This window comes from Hevea brasiliensis, chromosome 8 (genome assembly GCF_030052815.1).
Source record: "Hevea brasiliensis isolate MT/VB/25A 57/8 chromosome 8, ASM3005281v1, whole genome shotgun sequence".
Classification (NCBI taxonomy): Eukaryota; Viridiplantae; Streptophyta; class Magnoliopsida; order Malpighiales; family Euphorbiaceae; genus Hevea; species Hevea brasiliensis.
The window spans coordinates 12,660,608-12,683,402 of record NC_079500.1 but is presented as its reverse complement, the minus strand read 5'-3'; the positions used below and the strand labels follow the sequence as shown (position 1 = coordinate 12,683,402).

Genomic DNA, 22,795 nt, shown 5'->3' with positions numbered 1-22,795 from the left:
TAAAATTTAAAAAAAGTTGTAGAACATGAATAAAACTTATATAATATTAAAATTATTATCTTTAATATTTTGATTACAAAAATTAAAAAAAATAATAAAAAAATTTTTCAAAAATTAAGTATTTAATCATAATTAGAAAGTTATTTTTTTATTTAGAAAAAAAAGTACATGAATTTATTTAATCTTTTATCCATAATAGAAAATATATAATATTCACATTCTATGAATCAAGCAAGTTGGGCTAATATGAATCCAATAAACATGAATTCCAAATCTAGCCCGAAGTTAACCAACTTGGAAAGTGAATTATATCGTTTGGAAAGTTAACTAATTTGTTGATTAATTTGTTACACTTCAAATTACATTATTAACATCAGTAGTAGAATGTAAATTCCACTACTACAAATCGGCAAAATAATAAGTTCTTTCAAAAGAATGGATATACGTCAAGTATAACAAATTAGAAAAGTGCTATTTAGTAGAATGACCCACTTCCTGGGAAATTGATTTGATAATACAAACCAAACATGACTCTTTTTTGTACTTCCCAAAAAGTTATATTTCTTTAATCTACTTACCCCCAACTAAAATAAACCTAGTTACTAATACAGCATGAAAGGGGTATTTTTAATTATTTCACATCAATTTCTATTTTTATTTTGTGGGATTGGATGTACATGGAATGATCATTGTACTATGTATATGGCCAAGTTTATACATCAATATGAATGAGAACTGCACAACAGTACAAGGATCTTGGCATTTGCAAGGGGGATTCCACCAAGCAAAGCAGCATGTCGTTGCATTAGTTCTAGCTGGCAGCCTGCTGTAATGGTGGCCAAGCAATTTCATCATCATCTGTATAGCCCTGAATAAGGAAATCTGCACAATTCTTTCGGCACCCATGGTTGTACGGATTCCGAAACCGTCCATCTGGACTCCGAAGATATCCATAACGAGCAGCATTTGCAAGTTCATTAGTGGTGATATTCCGAGCTATCTGTACAAAATATTCATAAAAGAAATTCATTAACACTGAGCTTTAACCACAAATCTCATATATTGCAAAAATCAATTTCACCTCTCCTTCCCTTGAGAGAGAGGTGGGAAGGAAGGAAGCATTATCCAAAGCCAATGATAACATCCATAAGAATTATTCCTCTACATTTCAAACTGTTGTGACATATTGTAAGCTAAGATGCTTTACTAAGGAATGTCGCAAGCCCACTGTGCAAAGCAGCAGCAGGGACCAATATTTCAACATTTTAAGCCCACCTAGCTTGCTTTTGTTTGACCAAAAATGATGAATAGAGAATGGTGACAGAAAACTAAAAATAAAATTCAGAATCAAGAACACATGGTTTTTTTGTCAATTACCTGTGACGCTTGTGCTATGGTTAAAGTTGTGGCAGCAATGAAAATAATCATGTCCAAAACCAAAAATGTAACAACCCCAGGATGTTGAACAACCACATAATGAATCCATCTTCCTTCTGTATGCAATGACTCCACAGCTGTCCAAATTCCTGTAATGACAGAAAGGGAAATACTTAACAAAAATAAAAAACTAACAGGTAGAACAAGGGGGAAGGAAGGGGGAGGTATTTTTTAGCAGCCACTTACTTTGAACTGTAATAGCAGCACCAAGGAATGACGTCAAAGTTCCCAGGCATAAAAAAATGAAGAAGTCCCGTTTGTTCCTCTTCAAACAACAATGATGAAAACATTGAAAAAGATAGAAATTTGATAGGCAAGTCACATATCATTGTGCATTAATAAATATAGCAAGAATTACAAGGCCAGGACAAATTCTACAAGTGTCCAAAACAACTGTGTAGAAGTGTGCACAGCCAACAGAAGTTGCATAGATCTCTGTGTCAACTTTGGATTTTGCAGAATAGCAATGCCACAAAAAGCTGCATGATAACATCATCTCCTAAATTTCCAGATTTTGTCACAGGATAAGAGCATATGCAGCAGCTAATGACATACTCACATTCAGGTATCCAAAAGAATAGCACCACTAAAGAAGAAAACCAACATTCCCAAACAAAAGCATCCTTATGAACCAAATTTCTCACCTTCCCCACACAGTTAGATATCCAAGGGCAGTGATGGTCAAATTGCTCTACACAGCGCTTACATGAGGGGCAGTGCTTGGAGCGAACGGGTCTAATTATCTGAACAGAAAATTAGAAACAAACGCTAATTAGTCAAGACAATATTTAAACCGTGCACAAATCACTAGACAGACAAATAAAATACATTAATACTATTTTCAATATCAAGTCTATTTACCATACCTTGCAGGTAGGGCAAAGCTGAGACCAATTACCCATCCATACAGAGGAGTGGTTCAGATCGACATTTAATAAGGGATCCTACATAAGTCCAATAGAGATCAGTTAATGGAGTGGTAAACTAATAAAAAAGAGGTCCAAAGAAGCATCGCCATGAATTTGAATAGATATTGATTATAAAACCAATAACCATTGATAATAAGAAACTGCTCTGCTGCAAAGAATGATACACTTAAGACATCCAAAGATAGGACTTGAAATTTAAAAATGAACATAAAATAGATTGAAAAATGAAATTATGCCTTCTATGATGAGTCAAATAGTAATAGTAAAGGACAACCATAATGCTACTTTTGGCTTGAAGGAGAAAGGGTGAAAAAAGAAACCTGGCAGGAAAAGGAAGGAAAGACCTCTGAGAATATCCAGTTTAAGGTAGAAGCAAGGAAAGAAAGAAACGAGACAGATACCACTTCTTTTAATGCCTGAAATTTACACCCAACTCAAACAGGAGTGATATGAAGAGAGGTTTTCCAATTATTTTCTGCATTTCCTTTATAAAATTTTTGACCATATAAAATCATATAATATTGTTGTTTTCTTTTCCATAAACAAAACGAAATTTCACATTCCTCACTTATCTCACTTTGCAATCAACAACAGCAGAAAGAACTATGCCATTTTACCCCTGTCCCTCTCTTTCGTTCTTATGTTTCTCCTCATATTCCCTTTTTCCAACTAAAGGGTGTTAAAGTATCATTTTTCTAGTATCATTCTTTCCTTAAATTTCAAAAACTACACAGCAAAAAAAAAAAAAAAAAACCCTGTTAAGAGGAAATTTTCTATTGTATATTTCAAGAATAATTGCTATACATATATTTACACTTTGTATCTAGCTAATTAGGAATGTAATACCTATGATTATGCTACTAATTAGGAATAAAATATCTGACAAATATACAGATTTCGACTTCCCATAACATACCCAAAAAAAGGGATTTCAGATTTCTACCTGGCAACGGAACAAGTTTTTAACAGAAACAACTGATACATGTCATGAATATTCTGTAAAATCAGACAATTTGACATAAAAAAGAGACAGAAACAAATAATTCAAAGACACTGCATACCTCTGTATCTGTATCTCTACCCAAATCTTCAAGTCTTTTGATAAAACCTGGATCTTTACTGCAGATAATTGTGAAAGAACATGAAGAAGTAAATTCTGACAACAAATTTTTTAAGAACTTAAATCAGTAGCAACAATATGAAAGAGATATACAATCTGCAAAACTAAAAATCTAGAAGTGCAGACGTGATAACAGGAAGCAGAAACTGCGAATCTAAGTTCTAACAGGATAAACCAACAAGCACCTCAAGCAAGTTTTAGGATAAGCCAAGTGGCAGGTTTCACAAACATGTTGGTTAGTTGAACCCAAACGTACTTAACAAATTACTTTAGGTAAAGTTTGATGGTATAATCTAAAGATTGCAGAATATAATAGATGTTCTGGTGGACAAAAAAGTTAGTTAGGAACAATGGATCAAGGAAGTTCAGTTCTTCAATCTAAAAGGTCTTTTTCACTCTTTTTTGGTTCTTGTTCCCAAATTAATAAATCTCAGATATGAACATGCCATAAAGGCATAATCTGACAACACTCACAAATTCAAAAATATTAGCATGTAACCTGTAATATATGGCACAAACAGATGATAGATTTGACAGGAAGAATCATTGGTCAAAATGAAATGCATAATCAATGTCAGCTGATCATATACAGTAAAATATAGCAACCGGATATGACTGATGATGGATTTTATGTCCAGCAATTTCCAGATTTGGGTAATTTAGGTTGAAGTTGGCAATTCTACCCATTTAGGAATAGAGAGTAAGAGATAGATGAAAAGCAACAGCAACATACTGACCAAGGACAAGAAGCACAAAGTAAAAAGAAGCAGCTAATCCAACAAATAAGATCATATAGACACAAGAAACCTGTGCAATAAACAAATACACTCAACTAAGTCTTAAAAAATCTCAAACTATTTTGGGTATGTTACATCATATGCCACATGAAAACTAACCATAAATCAATAGTAGCACCAGAAATTACCTACTACACTTGTAGAACATGATCAGTGAAACAACAGCCAGGGAAAGAGCAGTCCATCCCCAGAGTCCAACAATAGCCGTTATTTTTGGAAGACTTGGAGCTAGAATGACATTGAAAGGATAATCATAATTAACAAGAGGAGATACTTACATTCACCATCAAAGATAAACAAGAAATATAAGAAACATAATATCTTACCTGCAATAACAGAATTAACAAAGAGGAACATAAGAAAGATTATAATAGAAAATAAGATGGGAGCATAACCAATGCCGCCTATCTTCCCATGGCAAATTTTGTCACCCAAGTGTTTGCTTTGTGCCCGTTGTGCATTAGACTGAACAAAATCAAAACAATGTAAATACTTGACTATTATTTGTGAAGACACATAGTCTCAACATCATTTAAGATATTCCCACAACAGAATTCAAAATAGATAAACTAAAAATTAGACCATTGTGGTAGAATGGAGGTTCTCAAAATCTACAAGTCTAATAGATATAATAGATAAACATTTACAAACCACCATCCAGAATAATATTTGCACTAATAAATGTCTCATACACCATTTTCCAAATGCATGCACATTAAACAAATGTTTCCATCAGAAATTATGCTTTCTTAGCTGAGAAATTTTTTTCATTTCACAATGCCTTTATCTATGGAAATTCGTGGCTCTCATGTGAATGTTAATGCATAGTCCATGATCTCACATAATGGGGAGGAAGCATTTGTTCTTTGCAAAATGGCATATTACCAAAACAATAGGGGCTTATGTAAAAAATATAAAAACTTTCCTGTCAAGCAATAAAAGATGAAGAGACAGAATCAAAGGCAGAGGTACAAGAATTGAAGCTAATAAATTAGCTGTCAAGCATGGTGCATGATTAATTCTCCAGTTGCAGCGAGAAAGCCAAGTGTCTACTACAACTACAAATATTCATTATTCAGTGACATCTGAAATGTCTATTTTAAAAACTGAAGGCCAAAGACTATTGACATCCAAGTGTTAACTATTCCTAGCAATGGAGCTCACAAATTTCAGCATGAAATATTGCCCAGATAAAAAAACACACGGAATCTTGTAGGCTCTTGAAGCCTCAGTCCTTACAGGTATTCACATTTACAGATTGGTTTAAAGTTTCTATTAAGGACAATATTATCCATACAAGGTTACGTACAAGGAAAAGGGCGACATGCCGATGACCTTTATCAGATGCAAGCTGAACAGGAGTAAATCCGGCTTTATCCTTCACTGTCAGCTCCTGCTTTGTGCCAGCATGTACAAGAACTGTGCATGCCTCTACATTTCCTCTTAATGCAGCCCAGTGCAAAGGGGTACAACCTGATGGCATTGGATATTCAACACCAGAATTGCTATTTAGATGCATAGTAAAAAGATTTTTTTTTACTTTTTTCACAATAAAAAAATGCCAGAAACAGATGCAACCCCTTGGGAATTTAAGTTAATATGAGAATATCTTCATTGGTTCTATCTACCCTGTAGCATCAAATCTTAACATGATAAAGATTAAGCTGGAAACAATAATCTCGGAAACTCCATAATATAAGAGGATACACCAGGCTCATGATAATGGATAAATAAAACCCTCCAAAAACATTGGAAAGAATGTGAAGGGAGATATTGGAACAGGTTTCAAGTATGATCATCCCACAAATAACAACTTTATTGGTTAATTCTGTCATTTAATCAACACTTACCAAAGGATATTTGAATGGAAGTTTCATCCCTTCCATTCTCTTCAATGCACAATGGCAATAACTTTACCATCAACCAATTCTTTATCTTATTTAAAAAGATTAGAAAAGGTAGCTCCCCCATAGTCCTGGTAAGATGCAAGATGTTTTCTTATCGTAGTATCAACTTCAAGCTTTTAGATTTCTATTTCATTTTGTCATTTGTTCTTTCCTTTTGTCTGAAGGAAGCCATGCCCTCTGCCCAACAAAAGGAGATGAAAGCATTGCTTGATCAATATGAATGCAGCAACCAAATATACATACTACAAGGATCCAGTCTCTTTAATCTGCACATGATATTCTCTCCTGGAGTGTTTCTTAATCTTTCCCATTTGAGATATCCCAAATTATTTTGTCCACTTTAAACTTTGAACAAGCAATTTCTGTAGAACTTCACAAATTTGTAACTAATGACAATATTTTAAACAAAAAAGGGGATAATTTCAATGGCTGGAAAGCCCCCGAATAGGATAAGCAAATTGAGAGAGAGGTAGTGTAATGTATTTACATTAGGCAGTGATAGTCACATAAATCCAGAGCCACATTTCACATGAATTTTGAAGGGGATGAGAACTAATAATTGCAAGATGTTAAATACAAATAGGGGAAAAAAGGGGAATCTGAGCTTTCCATTTATACCTTCTCTATCCTGTCTTCCTTGGCTTGCATCTCGAAATAGAAGTAATCTAATCGTGTCAGCATATCCCTTGTATGCAGCCCTGGCAGACAGCATCACGAGAATAAGCTTTGCACTCATGCATCCACACATTTTCAAAAGAAAAGTCTAGAGCACATGAGATCATAATTTAAGCTCCAAAATCAAGTCTGAGCATTTTGAAATTACACCCCCATGTGGAATGCTCACCTTTGTGTGTTATGAACCAGCTAAGAATCCTAAATTTTTGAACAATATAGACTGATTCTAACATAAGAGAGCCATTAATTGCCTTCTATTTTGAACACAGAGTAATACGGTAAGGAACTAGGGACACACATCACATATCAAAACTATTCCAGAGAATAATAATAAAAAAAGATGTACACTTGCAAACATGGAATTAGAGAGTCCTGGGACTTTTTTGAAATAGAAAAAAAAAAAATTGAAACTAGACATTCAAAATCATCGCAGAAGATGGAATTGGGAAAACTTGAGTTGCCTGATACCACCACATGTAATTATCACAATACTCAAGGCAGCCCTGTATGAGGTAATGATAAAATTTCACCCCACAAATTTCAGTCACGTAGCCTAATATCCTAACCCCACTAAAGGTGAAGCAGGTAGTACAGTATATTTTAAAATTTATTATATTTCTCCTAGATGTTGAAAATGATAACTTGAATTGTGTTCAAGAAACCATATAGATAATAATTAGATTATAAATCTCCTATTACATTAATATAAATATCAAATATCATGTGCTTATGCCCTTAAACTTAAGTGAGTGCTCAATGGAGCTTAATCTCAAATTAATTTAAGTGCATTAAATACATCTTTTCCCTCCACTTCACCCTCTAGATTGACATATTCTCCATATGATACTAGAAAATAACATTTTTACAATATGAACAATCCATTTCCAGCCACGTATAGGGGGAAGTAAATTATTCAGGCATACAAAAGGGAAGGAGGGTGACAGATTTTGCAAAATTTGCAACAAAATGCAACTGCATCAAAACAAAAGATTTTTCACAATTTCCCAGTATTCCATGTCAAAGTCAGAATGATAAATACAAGTATGTATAAACTACTTATCCATAGTGTTTTAGCATACCAATGAAGAGGGCTCCTCCCTTCATTGTCTGGTGCATCAAAATCAGCATGATACTTTGCAACAATGTGATTTAAGAAAGCTGTTTGTCCATACTGGGCAGAAACATGAACTGCCTGCAGCAGAGAAATTAAGATTAGAAGACTATATTACAAGTGCTAACTTAAATAAAAGGAGTAAGGAAATATGAAAAAGGTGATGATTAAATACCTAACTTTGGAGAAGAAAATTTCAAGAAGAACAACTATAAAATAAATATAGATATTTCCAGAAGGCTAAAATTGAGTAAAAATGGTAATGAAATTAAATAATATTAAGAGTAAGGCTTTATAGTCACACAAAGCATTTTTTACAACAATAGTAAAAGGTGTCATATTGAACCAAACGTGCATATGGTCTCAGAAATATTGAGAAATGCATATCAATACAACTAAGCATTTGCCAATCAATTCAATTTCAGCTGCATCAAACTTGAATGATCATTCCACAATATCAAGTATTTACATTAAGAATTAGCAATAATTCACTAAGGCTATCAAAGCTGTTCAAAATAACCTTTTCTCTTCATTGGCCTACAGACAAGCTGTGTGAAGAGATTAACAAAACGTCCACCAAAAAAAATGTATGACCTAAAGTTCTGGAAAACATAAAGCCCAGGCCCAAGCAGAGTAATTCTAACAGTTCAAAATTTCAAGCAAATCAGATTAACTGATGCCACAGTATGTTCTAAGTTCCTCAACATTCAACGGTCCATATCATGAAGAGACTGCCCAACAAGAATAACTGAAAGGAGGTCAAGCATAGTTGTTAAAGAATATTCCTTAATATTTTCTAAAACAAACTGAGTGCTATAGCCATACTCATCATGCAAGAAGCATAAGTATTTTTTTTTGCAACAAGTAACAGAATCCATGAAGCATCACAATCAAACTTCCCGGAGATCCCCTTTCTATTAAAAGCAACATTTCTTCCTTATGACTGTGCTTAGTCATTCATACGGCAATACGGCAAGGCACTTGAAAGCTTAAAGAAATGATATCAATTAGGAAATAAAGAAAAATTTACCCGATAGCCATTTATATCAGTTGCCTCGACTCGAGCTCCATTCTGCAACAGCACATCTGCCACAGCAATTGAACCCCTAACCGCAGCCCAGTGCAATGCTGTCTGCTGCATATTATCAGCTGCATTCACATCGCCCCCGTGCTTTAAACAGAACAACAAAGACATACAACTTAGTCCCAACCAACCCCATAACATAATCCACCAGCCAAAAGCATTTCTCACACACATAAACAGAACATTCAAATAAATTAAACAAATTAGGTGTCAATTAACACAACAAGACTAACAACGATTCAGGAAAATATTACAAACCTTAATTGGAAAAAAAAGATGGAATACACTACCTCGATTATGTATTGTGCGATATCAGCGAAGTTGTTGAGAGCAGCCCATTGGAGAGCATAGTACCCATTGCCATCAGGCTTAGAGAGAGAAGCACCGTCCTGTTCAACAAATCTGCACAGTTTCTCCAAATCTCCATAAGCAGAAGCGGAGAAAACATCGATCACAGTAGGTGCGTTGCCATTAGGACTTTGCTCCGGCTGCGTTTTGGATTCCGATGACACTACCTCGATCTCTGAAGATGCCATACGTAGATTGACCAATGCATGCGGGATAGAATCCAATTAGGGTTTCTGAATTTTGGAGGTTTAGGGTTTACTGCCTGATTGGAAATGGCAGCAGCGAGTTTCGTTCTCCGAATCGACAAGCGGTCTTATTATTTTTTTTCCCCCTCTTTAAATAATTAGCTTAATTAAATTAATTTAATTATCGTCAAGTTTGGATTAAAACCCCAGCCAATAATTCGGCGGTCTAATTTAGAATAAGGTCATTTACAACAAAATCATTTTAGTATAGAAAAATTTTAACCCTATTTTAGATTCGGATAATGATTCTCAAATTTTACTTTGATTAGTAAATTCATCGTCCTGTAAAAATGAGATTTAATCTGACATTAGTTATTGAGCGTGTTAGCTTGACGATTAATTTAGCGAAACGATCTTATTCTATTTTATTTTGACTTTTCACATTAATATAATAAATTAATATTATCTCTATTTAAGAGTAAAATAAGAGTCGGCTATAAATTGTCTAGTGGTTCGCCTCATTAGGTACCACCTTAAGCTTCGGTGATAAGTTATTTCTTATTGAGTTAGGTTAAATTAAGAAATATCAACCGATGATCCTAGGCCACGGGCCTAAAAAGACTATGACTATCACCGGGAGAGTCCTTATTTTTTTGTGATAAAAAAAAATTGCTATTAGTAAATCTTTGATTCTACAAGACAATTGGTAAAAATTTTCATGTCAAAATTGCCCTTGAGAAAGGGAAAATGGTATATGATTCCAAGTTTTTTTATAATATGGCAAATAGGAGAATTTAAAATTTAGTCTTAGATTTATTTTATATTATACTTTAGTTTTTAAATTTTAAAAAGTTTATTCTTTAGTCTTAAATTTTTTATTATATTACACTTTAATTCATAAAATTTTAAAAAATGAATTATTTAGTCTATTTAATTTTGATATATAAAGTAATTTAATTTCTATAATTTTAATATTATAACAAGTTCATCCATTAATATAATGACTAAATTGTTCTATATATTAAAATTACAAAAACTAAATTATAATATAGCACATAATTTAGGGACTAAATTATTTTTCAAAAACTCATTAACTAAAGTGTAATATTGTACAAAATTTAAAGATTAAATAATTAATTTTTTAAACTCTAAAAACTAAAGTATAATATAAGGCAAAATTCAGAGGTTAAATTGTAAATTTCCTTTTTTAAATAAAATATTTTATTTCAAAGAGCCTTGCAATCCATGGACCAACAAGGCAATATGTTGGGTTATAAGTATTGAGAAATTTTTGTCTAAATTTGGTTTATTGTATAAATATGTGATATTTATATATTTAATAACTTATCATAAGCAGATCTAAAAAAAAATACATGGATATCTCAGAGGATCAGGGACCATTTTAGAAAAGAGCGCAAGATGAGCATCACTTACATTTAATAGTGTCTATAGCGAGAGATTATTAGATACACCCGATATACATGCACCATCTCTCTATAAACATGGATCCCACCTCTCTATAAATATGGATCTCATCACATCTCTATAAATAAGGAAAAACTATTTTATCATATCTAAAGAAGTACTATTTTTTAGTGTTTTTAGTGTATTTAATTATTAGCCATCTCCAGTACTATCGTTGCTCATAGCGCAATCTGTAGAGCAATGGTTGGATATACAGGCTTCATAGTTGGACCTATGAATCACTGAGAAGTAGAATAAGGTAGTCATTATTGACAGGGTGCGGGCAAGGCTCCTATCTTCAATTGAACAACCAAGTTTCATAAGCCCCAAAGTCGTAGCTAAAGCGAATAAATGGGAAAAACCTCCATCCTTGTTGGATGGAAATAAGTTGAAAGAGAAGAAAGAGTAATTAGAGACATTACTGCATATAAGAAGCTCACTTTATTATTCATGTTCAATACCTTCTTTTATAATCAATCGTTGCTTTTTGATTAGCTTGTATTTTTGTCATAATTAAAAGTTGATGGTGGGCTATCAAAGAGAGTATGTTCAGTTGGTAAGATTCAATTAGCATATCTATTAAATTTGCACTGTGTTTGGGAAGGGGAGAGGAAAAATAAAAGAGGGAAGAAAAATAAAAATGGGAAAGTAAGGAATGAAAATAAAAATTATTTTTCTTCCCTTTGTTTGGATTGGGAGAGAAAAATATAAGAGGAAAAGTTGTTTTATGAATAATAAAACTATAATTTTACTTTTAAATTAAAAAAAAAACTATTAAGTATAGAGGTATTTTTATATTTTTCAACATTTTTCTCTTACTTTCCCCCCATTTTGGAGAGAAAGAAGAAAAAAATAAAATAATTTTATTTTCTCTCCCCCTTTACTTTCTACTCAATCCAAACAAAAGAATGAAAAATAAATTTATTTTCTCCTCATATTTTCTTTCCCCTCTTACTTTTCTCTCTTCCCAAACATACTCTTAGTGGACGATTTGTAAAGTCTATCACTAAGATTTGTAAAGTCTACCACTTCATTCGATAGATTTAAGTTGTGCCAAATTTTATTTCATTTGAAATAAATTATGAACTTTATTTCAAAAAAAAATTATCACATGATAACACACGAAAGCGTTTAAAAGTTGTGATATCATATAGAGCTAATATATTTTATTATAGCGAGACAAATTTTAAATAATAAGATAAAAATAATTATTTTAAATCTTTAATTTTTAAATGGGATTCAAATCCATTTTCATTTATTATAGATTTAGTCCAAATCTAAATTCATATGGTCAAATTTCTCTATTCAAATCTAACATTACTTTTTTTTAATTTTTTTTTATCATAGGGGGATTTTGACATTTTAAGAATAACAAATAACAAATTGAACCACATATTAACAAAAGGATCAATTTATCAGTGGAAATAAAATTCATAGATTAAATCGTTACTAAAAACGCTTCTTTCTCTAAAATACTTTTTCTCTTCTGTCTCTACAAGTCTTCAGTGATAGGTTTCGCCTTTTGGCCATCTATCCTCCCCCTATCTCTTTGTTTATGCTTTGTGTTTTCCTTTAGTTGGTTTTTTTCTTTTTTGTTATGTATTGTAAGTCTCCTATTAATGGAGTTTCAGTGCCCCTTTGTGATGAGATTTGTTTTGGGTTTTTTGCATGTTTGGGTTATAGAGAATCAAGATCGGTGGTGATGCTTCCCTTTGAGTTGTCCTTCCCTGCAAATTGCTTTGAAGCTTCTAAGTGCAGATCGGTTGGCAGCCTCGAAGGAGTGGTACCCTGTTGGTCACCTTCTCTTTCAGGGCAAGTATGAAAGGCCCTTGTTAGCCAAGCCTGATTCCAGGTTTCACCCGGCATTGGTTAGAATCTTTGTTCTAACCAATAAGAGCATACCCTGAGCTAGACTCTTGCATTTGACCAAAGATTCCTAGCAGATCCATTCAACGATTTTCCTTCGACCCAAAAAAAAAAAAAAAAAAAAAAACCTGTGGTCCCCACAATATTAACCACAAATTAAATGAAATTTAAAAAATAGAAAAAGCTTTTGCTACGGTCCCACGGAAGCCCTTAGTTAAGAAACGACGACGCAGCATATCGGGACCAAGCTACTTGTTTGTTCCTTTCTTCTGTGTGGCTCAAAGGTTCAAAAAAATAGTCAGTCTATCAGAGACTACAGAACAAATCAATATCTCCCAATATCCATTTCCGTTTACCTCACCGACGTCAAATGGCGGCCGCCAGAGTGATGGCAGCAGCTGCTGCGACCAATGCGACAACATCTTGCTTTCTTCTCAGAAGAACATTCGCTTTGAACCAAAGGCCTCACTTCAGAGGATTCTGCTTTAGTGGGACAAGGCAACTGTCCTTGTCCTCTTCCAAGAGATCGCTTTTCACTTGTACCGCTTTACATAAGCCTGAATTCCAGATCAAGGAGGAAGGTCAGCCTGAGACGCTCGATTATCGTGTCTTCTTCCGTGATAACTCCGGGAAAAAGGTGTTTCCCTATGAACTGCTCTGATATTGTTTCGGCTTTTTTCCCCCCCAAGAATGTGGGAATTTAAAGAAAATGAAGTGGGTGAATCTTATATTCCCTGAAACTTGTTGATTGTAGTATCGTTTTTTCTGTTAAAATGGAGTTTAAGGGGCATATGATTGCTTTTTTAGTTGTTGTCTCTATTTTTGGTCTTTGATTGGAGTTTGCTTAATTTCCATCTAATTTCTTTTTGTTTTCCGAGAAAATAATGTAATAGGTTGTGGTAAATTTCCAATCTTTTTTTATAATTACTTCTGGGACTAGAGCAAAATCTAAAATTCAATAGAAAAATGTTATCTGGAGAGCTCAAAGCAATTAGGGAGAATCCATCTTAATGGGTATTATGAAAGAATACGTGACTTGACACCATCTTAATCTTAGTGGGTATCATGAAAGAATACGGGACTTGACACCACATTCAACCCAAAGCAATAGAAACCCAAAGCAATAGAGTCCTTTCACTCATCTTATATATATATATATATATATATATATTTTTTTTTTTTTGTGTAATTACACACTTATATATTCCCAACAATCTCCCTCTCAAGTCTCCCCTCTCAAATAATGTAAATTTTTTTTCTACATTGAGTTTACCGGGTCTGCTCCCCCTTAAACCCACCCGAGCATCCACCTCTAAGAGAGATGCTAGAGCCATCACCTGTACCGAATCGATAGAGCCATCACGTGTAAGGAATCGATCTACTCTTCTTCAGAAGAGTGCCTTCCTGCTGCATTGGGCCTACCCAGGGTCGCTTAACTCTTTTATTCACTTGTGAGAGCATCACGAGAATCACTTGCTACTGTTTTCATACTCATCCCTTGCCAAAACAAGACTCATACCATATCCCTTGCCAAACCAAGACTCTTATATCACTTGTTAGAGATCTGGAGAGTTTAAAGTAGCTAGAGAGAATCCTTCTTGATAGGTCTTTAGGAAAGAATGAAAGAACACACTAGTGTGTTTGACACCACATTCAAACCCAAAACCTAAGCCAAGTTTGTGGGTTCTTACTACTTATATGTCTTTCACTCATCTCATCTTTTTCTTCCACACTTGTATATTCCCATTGGACGATTACATATGATTTGGATTTCTTCAACGGCTCAAAGCACTTCCTTTTCATGTTTTTGATGGTTTTTATGTTAAATTTATTTGTTTATGTGCATGTGATCCATTTAAGATAGTGCATGAGATAGTGTGTATTTTTTTTTTCTTGTGTATATGATACAGCCATTGTATTTTTGAAACACAAGATTTCTGAAATAATCTAGCAATAGTTTCGTCCATTGTATCAGTTTTATCTAGTTTCTGAGACGTAGTTATTGTTTGCCATGCAGGTTTCTCCTTGGCATGATATACCTTTGCACTTGGGTGACGGTGTGTTCAACTTTGTTGTTGAAATCCCCAAAGAAACAAGTGCAAAGATGGAGGTTGCCACTGATGAGCAATTCACTCCCATCAAGCAGGACACGAAAAAGGGAAAACTTAGATACTACCCGTAAGATTTCCTTTTTCTTTTTAATATTTTATTTATTAGTTTCAAAATGAAGCCTCTATTGGTTTCGAGAAATTGCAATTATGGAAGGAACTGTAAGGTTTGCTGTCAGTTGGGGTGTGAAATTGGCTTGCACTCAAGAATGTCTACTGCTGACCTTCGACATTAAGGATGCTGGGAATATCTTTGGTTTTGTTGGTTGTCTATCTCTCTCTGAATCATTAATGTTGATTCATACATGTGTTGCCATAGGCTATTGGATGAAGTACATAACTGTTTCCATCTTACTCTGGAATCTGGATATGGTAAAATTTTTCATCACTTAGATCCATGTATATGGCGAAAAAGTATCCATATAGCCAACCCCAATTAGTTTGGGATTAAGACTTAGTTGTTTTTGTTGTATTTAGATCATGCATATCACACTGATCACTACAGCTAACATTGTGGATTGAGGCTGTGGCAGACGGTAAGGCCTTTTGACGTTCAACCAGTCTATCATAATAAGCAGGGAAATTCCCTCACTCAACAACATGGAAAGCTTGATTGATGCTTATAGCTTTCAACTGATTGTTAATTCCCTCAATCTACGCATTCCTCTCAAAGTTGTGCATTGAGCATGGTTCGTTACCTTATTTCTTCAAATTTTTTAACATTTTGTGTATATTCTCAGTTCTTATATAAAAGTATGAGTCCCAAAATCTTCATTTGATTGTCCAAAGTTTCCTAGCTTGAGTTCCTATTCTCATTCTCACATCTACACAAGCTAGACTTTGCTTTTTCAATAATGCCAAAAACATTTTTTTGATCAAGTTTCTCATGATGACGACTGTCCATTCACAATCCTTCAAGGACTTAATTGTCTAATCTTTGCTTACTCAATCACCACTATACATCTGATCACAATCAAAGTAAAGTATAACGCAGATATGAGAGTGACTGGTCTGGTTGTACAATACTAGGTTGGAAGGCTCCCGAGTTATCTCTTTCCTCCTCATTTGACCACATGAAGAAATGTGTATTGCATGTCTGCCATCTTAGAGTAAGAATATACTTTTTTTTAGTATTTTTACTGATGCATCTTGCATGTTGAACCCAGACGCTTGCTTGTTTCTATTCAATTCCAACTTTTAATAGGAGGATTAATTAAAAGCATGTAAATCCAGGGATTAGATTTATTAATCTGGTAGTCCAAGAACTGAACTGAAATGGCCTTTACAATATCTCATTTTTTAAATGAGTAGATAACACAAAATTGAACCGACACCAAAAAAACAAACTGGAGTCTCATTTACTGCATTTTACTTTTATTTAATCAGAAACTGTTTGAATGCATAGTGTATTCATATCACCTTGAAAATAATATAAAGCTTTAGACCTATTCTTAAACTCATACTTTTGGTTTAGATTGTTGTAGTTGGCATGCAATTTTCATGACTGTTATGCTCTTCTTGTGCATGTCCTTACTTATAGAAGCTTGTGCAATCAACCCAACTGAGCCTTAATCCCTAACTATTTGGGTCTTAGCGGCTTGTGTAGTTGGATTGATAAGTTTTGTAGTTTCCCTTCTTAGCAGCGCTCCACTTGCACCTTCAGGATAAGCAATGCCATATTTAGAAATTCAGTTTTATCCTGCACTTGTTTCAGTATTTGTATAATCTGTGGTGTAATCCTCACTCATTCCTTTGCTTCAGCTACAACATTAACTGGAACTATGGATTGCTTCCACAAACATGGGAAGACCCCTCTTTTGCAAACCATGAAGTGGAAGGGGCATTTGGCGATAATGATCCAGGTCCATAATTTGTTTCAGCATCTGCTCTTTCTGCACGATAACATTTCAATTTAGTAACATTGTTTTCTTAATTTTTAGTTGATGTTGTTGAGATTGGTGAAAGACGGGGAAATATTGGTGAAATTCTGAAGGTCAAGCCCTTGGCTGCTTTAGCCATGATTGATGAGGGTGAACTTGACTGGAAAATTGTTGCCATCTCATTGGATGATCCACGAGCTTCTCTTGTGAATGATGTTGATGATGTAGAGAAACATTTCCCAGTAAGCATCCTGCAATTTGATTTTGTAAATCCATAATCTAGCTAACTGTTGTTTTGCCATATGCTACCCAAATGATCAGAAAGAAAAGGTTCTATATAATGGGAAATGATTATCTATAACCGTTTGTTAACTTCAGCTAATGCGATCATTTAGCGTTGTACAGGGTGGCTTTCCTGAAGCCATGGTTTGCGAGATATTTTAGTGCCAAATATTTGGACTGTGTTTACAAAAGGGTGGGTCTATGTCAAAGGTTTTCTTTGTCGGCATAATTGACACAAATAATAAATAATTTTGGCATAAAGTTAGTAAGTCATGATAAAGAAGTGGACAGATATTTGAGGACAACTAGAATATGTGGTTGGAGATGTTGATTTTTGTTGATAGTGGCAGCCATAGATTAACATCTGATTTTGATGACATTGTGATGAAGTATTGGAAGAAGAATTAACTTAGGAATTTTATTCATTGTAGAATTTTGAAGTTTATAGTTTTATTATTTAGGAATTCTATTATTAGGTTTATTATTATTTTCTAGTAAATAAGTAGAGATTCTAAGCCCTATTTATGGATTTTTGTAACCCTAATTATATTAGGATTAAGAGCCGAAATTCCAACTCTAATTAAGAATTCTAAACAAAAAAAAACTAAAATAATAATAGTAATAAATCTAATAATAATATAATTCCTAAATAATAAAACTCTAAACTTCCTAATTCTACACTGAATACAATTCCTATCTATTTGATTCTTCTTTCAATATTGCGTCAGGTTGTATTGACTATGGTATGCATTATGCCCAGGCGAACATGTGCTAAGATTACTTCAATTTAGAATATATGCGTTGGATTTTGAGTTTAAGGCAAATATGGCCCTAGACGCTAACTGAATTTTTGAAATTGATGTACTGATACTGTTATCATAAACAACATAATCATTTCTTTACCACATAATATAATTTTGAACTAACCTGCTGTTGTTTTTACAAGGGCACTCTCACTGCAATCAGGGACTGGTTCAGAGACTACAAGATCCCTGATGGTAAGCCTGCCAACAAGTTTGGTCTCGGCAATAAGGCAGCAAACAAGGTAATAATTTTTCCCCAAATCTACTTCTGTTGTTAACGATTCTGAAACGTTTATATCACTTCTGATTTGTTTTCCTCTTCTATTCCCTTTTAATTTAAATGTTATGTGGGATTAGGGGTGTGCATTATTCGGTTATAACCGAATAATCAAATTGAACCGAATTGATGAAATTCAATTATTTTGATAAGAATAAATTTAGTTCGATTTGGTTTTCGGTTAGTAATAATAAAAATTTTTGGTTTTCGGTTATTGGTTCGGTTGCCTTTGATTGGTTAACCGAACTAACCGAAATAACTGAATTTTAATTAATTAATATATTAATTATAATTTTATTAATATTATATTATATATAATTATTATTTTTATGATTTTATAATAATATTAAACTTATAATTATTAACTTATTAATATTAAATTATATTATTATTTTTTATAAATTAAAAAGTATATAAATATATTGTTATTAATATTTTATTAAATAATTAATAATATATATATATATATATATATTTGTTTTTCGCTTAGTGCAGTTATAACCGATAACTAACTGAATATTTTCGGTTTTGGTTAATTTCGGTTTTCTTTCAATTTTGTTTCAGTTCAGTTAATATTTTTAGAGTCGGTTAATAATTTGGTTAGTTGAAAATTTGGTTCAGTTCGGTTCGGTTAGCCGAATGCTCACCCCTATGTGGGATAGGCTTGCTGTGAGGTGTTACTATGCATACATGTATGCTTTGTTTTGATATGAAAATGTCTTTGTTAATTTCATTTTGCACATGTTGGATCCAATACTAACTGAGGAATAAATTGAATGCCATATTCTTTAACAATAATCACGCATCTTCTCTTATGCAAGATTAGTAGCCTGGGCTAAGAGATTATTGTGCTGGCAAGAAGGATACTACAGCTGCTTAGCACATGGGTATTGATGTATGATGATGCTGTGTGCTTAATCAGATAATAGTAATAGCAAGTTCCTATATGGTATAATCATACACTGGAATAGGAGTGATGCTCTTCCTCTACACTAACTATTTTATATTATAATGATCAATGTTCTTCTTTGATTACGATTTCTCTGTGATGAGCAGGATTATGCTTTGAAGGTCATCACCGAAACAAACGAATCTTGGGCTAAACTAGTAAAGAGATCAATTCCTGCTGGAGATCTCTCACTTCTATAATTGCTTGAACCTTCAAGTAGAGTTGAAGCTGGAAGTAGCATTGCATGGGTTTCGACATACCAGAGTTTTGCCTTCTGGAAAGCCAGCCCCTCTGTAGTCTTGTATGTTGATATCAAAACATTTTTTTTTCACATTATTATGAATAGTCCATTGGTCCTATGATTTCTTTGTATTCCATACAGTCAAAACTCAAAACACTGTTCACATTTTGAGGTTAATTCTATATTTCTATTACTATTATTTTCGTTGAGCCTGCATTGAATAAAACAAAAAAAAAATTGCAAGTGAATGATAATTTTTGAACAACCCATCCAGGGCGGAGCTTAGTGTGGGGTTTCTACTCACATGAGCGGAACTTATTCATCTCTTGTTCCAAATTTTATGGCGTTGGAGGATGAATTTAGATATTTCTTATGTAAAATAGCTGGCTTATGGCATTGGCATTTGAAGATGTTTTACGGATCTTAAAAATTCTCTTTTTCTTTCTTTCTTTCTTTTCTCCTCTGGGTTACACTTGTTCTTCAATGATGATGATGGTTTGTTATAATGTTTTTGGCTCTTTCTATGGTGGATAGAAAATGTATTGCCCTCGCAAGTCTATGGTTTCTTGTGGGCAGAATTGATACCTAAAGACAATGACGGGCTAGTTTTATTCAGTCTGAGCTTTTAACTTATCTAAGTCGATTTGAATTCAGGGTTCAAAATTAAATTGATATAATTTCAATACCAAGATTTCGGATTGTTTTGAACTTTCAGGTTAGCCAAACCTAATTACAAGCTAGCACCACCAATTCCTCGAATTGTCACTATCCTTTTCACAATGAGTAAAATATCACCTTCCCTGTAATAGATAGATACTTGCATTCCTAAGGTGGATAATAGTTACCATTTTACGCCTCAAATCTCATGTAGTATGGGGCTAGGATTCAGGGGAGTGCAGATTGTGGCTTGTGAGGCACCCAGTCCCATGCAAAATCAGCTTCTTTGCTCCCTTCCCTGAAGAACCCAGAAAGGGAAAAGAAAATGTTGCCACTCTGCTTGCTTCTTGCTATCATAATTAATGTTTTCTTTTAGAATAAGACTTCTTGATTTCTTGTGGTAACTGGTAGTTTTGATCTACCCAGAAATGAATTCATTAGAATCAACAGATCTGCAAGCCCATTTTCATCAAGACTTGTTTCCTTCTTATTCAAATATTTTCATCAGAGATTCCTTCATTATCATACATGATAATACATCTACACCACCATATGTAAAACAACTTGTATTTCATGATCAGCGAAGTGATTTTTACACAAGTTAGAACGCCAGCCCTACCAATTCCAAACAAAATTATACTACAGTGTCTAAAAAGAAAAAGAAAAAGAAAAAGGAGAATAAAGAAAGAAAAAGAAATTTTAAACCATCTTTACGACCAGCAGCTATGTTCAAGAGCTTCTTCAAACCTTTTTTCTGTAGCAGAATCACCAGGAGGCAAAGAAGTATCAACCGTTGATGATTCTTTCTCCTGAAAACTTCCTTTGAAGATAGTATTTTCTTGTTGGACCCATTTCACTGCAGGGAACTTAACCCTAAAGAAAGAGGTTGCCGGGATGGTTGAAGGAGGAAGGGATGGTGAGGACGTTGGTTTGATACGGGTGGAAAGAATTAGCATTGCTGCTGTTGGAGCCATTGAAGGAAAGAAAGCCAAGCAAAATGGTTGGGAAAGTGACTTATTTTTATAGCGCACACTAATCTGATGGTTGGTTTGGATAAAAACAGGCAAAGAAAGTCTGTGGGTTTCAATCTGTTGTTTCTGTTGTTGGTGGGGAAATAAGTAAAAATCAGGTGAGTTCAAGACCACAGGAATTGGGTATTTTTATTTTTATTTTTATTTTTTTAACTTTGAATTATTGGAGAAGGATGGGAAATTGTGTTTGGAAAAGTATTTATATATATTATTTAAATACTATTAAGAATAATTTTTCAAAATTGTTTAATTTTTTTATGATTTTTATAGTTAAAATATATTAAAATAAATTTATCATTTCCTTTTTAAATTAGAGAAAAATGTTTAAAATTATAAAATATTTATATAATTTTAAATTTTTTTAATATTTAGAGATAAAATTATAATTTTATTATTTAAAAAATAATTTTATATTTTATATTTTTCTTTTTATATCTAAATATAAAAAAAAAAAACTTTATTTTTTCCATATTTTTTTTATTTTTCTTTTATTATTTTCTTTTCATCCATTAATCGCTATTATGACTTTACTTCACTAGGAAGAAAATTGTTACAAAATTTATAATTTATATTTTAAATTAAATTTATAGTATTAAAAATAAATTATTATTTAATTTTATATATTATTATGTACTATTTTTTTCCTTTTTTTATTATTTCGTCTTGTATTTTTTTTTTCTTTTTACTCTTATTTTCTCTTGTCCCTTTGTTATCTTCTCTCTCTTCTCTCATCTCCTTCTACATTGTTTTGCCTTTTCTCTCTTCTCCTCAAATAGTAATCACAACCAACAATTAAATCTCATAATCTTCTAATCAATAATCAAAACTTTTTAATTAATTTTTATGCTTAAAATTGGATGAAATTATGCATTAATTAATAGTTAAATGGGCTAAAAATGAGTGAATTAATTTTTTTATAAACAGAATCAAATTTTAAATATAATTTAATGTATTTTTAAATAATAATAAAATTTAAGGATGAAATAATAATTTCTTATTTATTAATAGAAATAGTATTTAAAAATTTTAATTTATGACTAAGATATATAAAACTACAACCTTCAAGGGATGAGATTGGATGATAAAAGTCCCTTCTTTTTTAATCAGTGATATGGGATTCGAGTTCTGGGCATGGAATACCTTTAAAACATGAGAAGGACCACTTTGCCCTCTTTGTAAGTCTGTCCAGTGCGAATCTGAATTAATATATATATATATATATATATATATATATATATATATATATATATATATATATATATATATATATAGGACTATAATTATTCAAAATAAAAAGATAAAAATATTAATTATGATAATATTCAAAAACTAAATGAATTATGCTATCAAATATCTTTGCTTAAACAATATTTTTGCTAGATTTTTTTTTTAAATTATCCTATCAATCCCTTTCTTGAGCTTTAATTGGGCAGTGTTAACGAAGGCTGTTTAATATTACTATTAAAACTGCGGTTAAAAAAATATTTTTTAAATATATTATTTAGAAGTTATTAAAAATTAATTTAAAATTAAATTTAAAATGTTCTAGTCTTAAAAATTTTAAAAAAACAAAATTATTTTTTTAAATTATTTTTTTAACCTCTAAAATATATTTTTTTTTAAAGAAAAAAAAATATTTTTTTC

General features: G+C 32.7%; 2 protein-coding genes across 3 annotated transcripts; one reads left to right on the top strand and one right to left on the bottom strand.

Moving 5' to 3' along the window:
• Positions 1-406: 406 nt before the first annotated feature.
• LOC110661189 (probable protein S-acyltransferase 23) lies at positions 407-9,736 on the bottom strand. Of its 2 annotated transcripts, XM_058151327.1 has the most exons (14): positions 9,351-9,736; positions 9,007-9,147; positions 7,945-8,057; positions 6,809-6,888; positions 5,593-5,756; positions 4,610-4,748; positions 4,412-4,511; positions 3,428-3,485; positions 2,687-2,782; positions 2,304-2,381; positions 2,082-2,180; positions 1,624-1,702; positions 1,378-1,526; positions 407-1,000 (listed from the first exon to the last, which is right to left on the bottom strand). In XM_058151327.1, the coding sequence occupies exons 1-14, from the start codon at positions 9,594-9,596 to the stop codon at positions 812-814; spliced, it is 1,731 nt and encodes a 576-aa protein (XP_058007310.1). In that variant the 5' UTR covers positions 9,597-9,736; the 3' UTR covers positions 407-811. The 2 variants fall into 2 exon arrangements, with proteins under 2 accessions (XP_058007310.1, XP_058007311.1); XM_058151328.1 differs by lacking the exon at positions 2,687-2,782 and having other exon boundaries at positions 9,351-9,735.
• Positions 9,737-13,203: 3,467 nt separating this feature from the next.
• On the top strand, positions 13,204-19,662 carry LOC110661190 (soluble inorganic pyrophosphatase 6, chloroplastic). The gene is made up of 6 exons (XM_058151325.1): positions 13,204-13,560; positions 14,941-15,101; positions 16,793-16,893; positions 16,972-17,153; positions 18,140-18,238; positions 19,330-19,662. The coding sequence occupies exons 1-6, from the start codon at positions 13,294-13,296 to the stop codon at positions 19,420-19,422; spliced, it is 903 nt and encodes a 300-aa protein (XP_058007308.1). The 5' UTR covers positions 13,204-13,293; the 3' UTR covers positions 19,423-19,662.
• Positions 19,663-22,795: the final 3,133 nt, after the last annotated feature.

Bases quoted from the DNA above. Each gene is read 5' to 3' on its own strand.
- LOC110661190 (XM_058151325.1), top strand. From the start codon at position 13,294: ATGGCGGCCGCCAGAGTGATGGCAGCAGCTGCTGCGACCAATGCGACA. The intron at 16,894-16,971 runs GTCCATAATTTG...CTTAATTTTTAG, and splicing joins ATTTGGCGATAATGATCCAG to TTGATGTTGTTGAGATTGGT. The intron at 18,239-19,329 runs GTAATAATTTTT...TGTGATGAGCAG, and splicing joins GCAATAAGGCAGCAAACAAG to GATTATGCTTTGAAGGTCAT.
- LOC110661189 (XM_058151327.1), bottom strand. From the start codon at position 9,596: ATGGCATCTTCAGAGATCGAGGTAGTGTCATCGGAATCCAAAACGCAG. The intron at 4,749-5,592 runs GTACGTAACCTT...GATTTTGTTCAG, and splicing joins GGCATGTCGCCCTTTTCCTT to TCTAATGCACAACGGGCACA. The intron at 2,382-2,686 runs GTTTCTTTTTTC...GGACTTATGTAG, and splicing joins TTCCTTCCTTTTCCTGCCAG to GATCCCTTATTAAATGTCGA.